This window comes from Apaloderma vittatum, unplaced genomic scaffold (genome assembly GCF_000703405.1).
Source record: "Apaloderma vittatum isolate BGI_N311 unplaced genomic scaffold, ASM70340v1 scaffold12973, whole genome shotgun sequence".
Taxonomy (NCBI): Eukaryota; Metazoa; Chordata; class Aves; order Trogoniformes; family Trogonidae; genus Apaloderma; species Apaloderma vittatum.
The window spans coordinates 15,119-19,351 of record NW_009709857.1 but is presented as its reverse complement, the minus strand read 5'-3'; the positions used below and the strand labels follow the sequence as shown (position 1 = coordinate 19,351).

At 45.1% G+C, this 4,233-nt stretch overlaps 1 protein-coding gene across 1 annotated transcript; it reads left to right on the top strand.

The window, feature by feature from the left end:
• Window positions 1–645: 645 nt before the first annotated feature.
• On the top strand, window positions 646–1,681 carry FZD3 (frizzled class receptor 3; the record flags this gene model as incomplete). Its single annotated transcript, XM_009867091.1, has 1 exon — window positions 646–1,681. A coding segment is annotated over one exon (1,036 nt), but the record flags the coding sequence as incomplete, so codon positions are not given.
• Between the last annotated feature and the right edge of the window lie 2,552 nt (window positions 1,682–4,233).

Below are 4,233 nucleotides of genomic sequence, written 5' to 3'. Positions count from 1 at the left end.
TAGGACTGGGTTTTAGCTCAAACGCAGGACACTGAGGCAATAACATCTGACAGAGGGAGGAACTGGGCAGCTCGACGTGGAATCCCTCCAGTCTCTCCTTCAAAACTTCAGATTGCATCCCCAGCGGTCTTTAGCCTCCAGCCAGAGATTAATTACAGAAGTATCTTCATCATCATTTCAATTTATTAATGCTAGTAGCGATGCTACGTTGGGTTTTTGATCCAACTAACTCACTGTCCTGTTTGGTAGCAGCTAGCAGAGTTGCTTAGGGACAGGTTTTTAAATAGTCTATAAAACCTTCCCTCCTTGGGCACAGGGGCTCAGACTACACTAAACTTTATACACTCCCTGTGATGGATTTTGTATCCTCACCTTGATGCTTAATGCCCCACTGAGCCTCTTGTCTGTTTATTTCTCTGTTTTATTTTTAAACCTGTTTTACGGTTTCAACATCCACTGTGTTCTGGCATAATGAGTTGTAGAGTTTGTTTATAGATAATGTAGTGTTTCCTGAATTACCCAGAATTTGGACTGGCTTTGTTTTCGCTCCAGTTAATGTGTCTAAAGTGAGATGTATAAAAAAGGTTACTAGTCTTTGAGAGGTATGTGTATATCTCTTGCAAATAATTATTTTCTTGCTTTTAGATTCCCAGATTGCGACGAGCCATATCCTCGTCTTGTTGACCTCAATTTAGCTGGGGAGCCCACAGAAGAGGCCCCAATGGCAGTACAGAGGGATTACGGTTTTTGGTGTCCTCGGGAGTTGAAAATAGACCCTGACCTGGGTTACTCTTTCCTGAGGGTACGGGACTGTTCCCCTCCTTGCCCAAATATGTACTTCCGCCGCGAAGAGCTCTCCTTCGCTCGCTACTTCATCGGAGTGATCTCCATCGTCTGCCTTTCTGCTACCTTGTTCACTTTTTTAACTTTCCTGATCGATGTCACAAGATTTCGCTACCCGGAAAGACCGATAATATTTTACGCCGTCTGTTACATGATGGTGTCGTTAATTTTCTTCATTGGCTTTTTGCTCGAAGACCGAGTAGCGTGTAACGCCTCGAGCCCTGCCCAGTACAAGGCTTCCACAGTGACCCAGGGCTCTCACAACAAAGCTTGCACCATGCTTTTCATGGTGCTCTATTTCTTCACCATGGCTGGCAGCGTTTGGTGGGTCATCCTTACCATCACGTGGTTCTTGGCGGCTGTGCCGAAATGGGGCAGCGAAGCGATCGAGAAGAAGGCGTTGCTCTTCCACGCCAGCGCCTGGGGCATCCCAGGAACTCTCACCATCATCCTCTTAGCGATGAATAAAATCGAAGGTGACAACATTAGCGGCGTATGTTTTGTTGGCCTCTACGACGTGGATGCGTTGAGATACTTCGTCCTTGCACCTCTCTGCCTGTACGTTGTGGTCGGAGTTTCCCTTCTGCTAGCTGGCATTATCTCTCTCAATCGGGTTCGCATCGAAATCCCGTTGGAAAAAGAGAACCAGGACAAACTAGTGAAGTTCATGATCCGGATCGGCGTGTTCAGCGTTCTGTACCTCGTGCCGCTGTTGGTTGTGATCGGCTGCTATTTCTACGAGCAGGCTTATCGAGGCGTGTGGGAGACGACGTGGATTCAAGAGCGCTGCAGAGAATATCACATCCCTTGTCCCTATCAGGTGAGGAACCCGGTATGACATGCTCAGGTGTGCAGAAAACGGGTGGTGAGGAGGTGTTTTAAGACTTACTTGCCATCGCTAACCCAAAGTGCTGCCATTCCTCCAAGGGAAGGTTCTTGCCATACTCAGGTTACTTGGATAATGCATCAGGCTTTCTGGAAGATGAGGTGTTGCTGGAAAATTGGAGGCTTGGATCAGCTGCTTGGTGGGTTTTTATGGAGTTTCTGGGCTCTATGGGATATAAAGATGCTGTTTTAAACCACGTGCAAGAACAGGGCTTAATAAGATTTTTTTTTGGTCATCAGAGACCTGTGAGAAGGTTTGCGCTGCAGGGATTTTGCCATTTAAACTGAGTTGTCACCAGCCTGATTACTGCTCTTTCTAGCTGTTCTTGCTCATCTCTCACAGCTTTGTTGCTTCGGTTAGCTTAGAGCTTTTGTGCTCCTTCCAGAGCTTGCTATACACGCGTGAGAAACGTCTGTATAAAATCTTACATGGCGTGCCTTCTGAAAAATACCCAGAGCTTACAGCTCATCACTTTTATTTTTTCCCAAGAAAATTGCACTTACCTGTTCAATTTGTTTCACTGCGTTATCACAGGAACAGAAGCCTCTGAGAATACTCGATACCAAACCGCCCACTGTTTGCTTCACGATTCTGCTGGTGCAGTTGCAGAGAAAGTGGTGTTAAGCATTAATTACTTGAAGCCTGCTTCCCATTTCGAGCCAAAGCAGCAAATCGGTTTTGGGATGTAATTGCTTAGATATTCCTTGCAACTTACTTAAAGGCAACTTTATTTCAAGGAGGTTTTGTCTGTTATGTAGCTGCACACCCAGGGTGTTAAAAAACGTTAGGATTTTGGCTCTAAAGCAGTCAAAACACCAGCTGGATCATCAAAGCTCACATTTTAATGCAATAAAATCTCACCTAAAGGTTTGGCTCAGTCCGTATAGCTTGATAATAATCCTTTTATTTCCTTTTAACCCTTTTTATTGTTTTCTCTGTTCAATTTTATTAGGGTGTGACTCTTCCCTCCCATCCAACATGAGAGCATTTTTATGGCAGGAAATATCTGTCGGTGGGTGTGTTCAGTTTCATTTGCTTGGTCGAGTCTTCGTCGCTGCAGGTTTTAATGTGTTAAGCTGACTGATGCTTAAAAAGAGGGAAAAAGAGAGACGTGGGCTTTTCTCTCAGTTCAATTCAAATATGCCAATCTAAATTTTGTATGAGGATCTATAAAATTAAGAGGAGATTGCTTTCTCAGAATATTGAACAAAACCTAGTTTAAACCTTGAGGCTTCTGATGTCTAAGGCTAAAATGCTGGCTAGTGAAATAACGAAAACATGTAGTAAAATGCTGCTCCAGCCTCTAGAAAACCGTTAACATAATGGCTCAGCGGGAGTCAAAAGAACAATAATGGTTTCATTCACATCAAATTGGGTTGAAGGACCCGTAGACCCTAGGGAGTATTAGAAGGGTTTTTCTTCTAACCCATCCAATTTTTTCTCTTAAACTTAACATGCTTCCCTAATTAAACTATCCAGACTTATAATTGAAACAGATTTCCCAAGCTGTGGGGGAAAATAATTTTATCCTTAGATCATGCTAGGGGAAGATGTAAAAGCTTTGTAGAAACTATCACTCGCTTGCAAAACAAGATCACGATTTTTTTTACCAAGCCTTGATGTTATTTAACTTCAAATATTTGAATATCGGTGTCTGAGATTAGACTGTCCATTAACTGAGAGCTGTACTCGATTGCGCAGTGGACATCGGTTTTATGTGCAAAACTTAACGTGGGGCCGTGGTAGTTGGAATTCGCTGCTTGCGTAGGCAGAGCGAGCAAATCCGAGGTTAAAAATTCATTAGTCCGTTCAACCGTTACATCGTCATTGCCATCAGAGGATGATGCCACAGTAACTCATTCCGGAAAATTGCTAATGGGGGAGTCGGAGTGTGCAGCTGCCGCGGGCGTGCCCCCCCGCCTCCCTCCTGACTGCTTCGCGTGGGAGATACCGCGGGGTTAATAATTTGCTGCAGATTCTCTAAGCCGAAGAGGGGCTTCACAGCTGGTGTCCGGATGAAAAATCTGGTGTTCAGATGAAAAGTCTGGTGTTCGTATGAAAAGTCCACGTGTTTCTTTGACTACCCAACGGGCTAAATGCTCCCCAAATGGAGGGAGCAATGAGATACCTTCATGTTCCGATCTAGATGTCTGGTTACCTCTGTTTCCTGGGTCGACCTGGCCGTGTATTATTACGGTTATTTGTCTGATCTGGGAGGCAGCTGTTTCATTCCTTGTGAAATCAAACCACAAGCCCGAGGGCGGCAAGACTCTGGAATAAATTGCACAGAGAAGTTGTGGCTGCCCCCTCCCTGGAGGTGTTCAAAGCCAGGTTGGATGGAGCCTTGAGTAACCTTGGGCTGGTTGAGAGGTGTCCCTTCCAAGGGAGATTGGATCAGAATCATAGAATCCTAGAATTGTCAGGGTTGGAAGGGACCTTAAAGACCATCTAGTTCCACCCCCCTGCCATGGGCAGGGACATCCCCCACTAGATCAGGCTGCCCA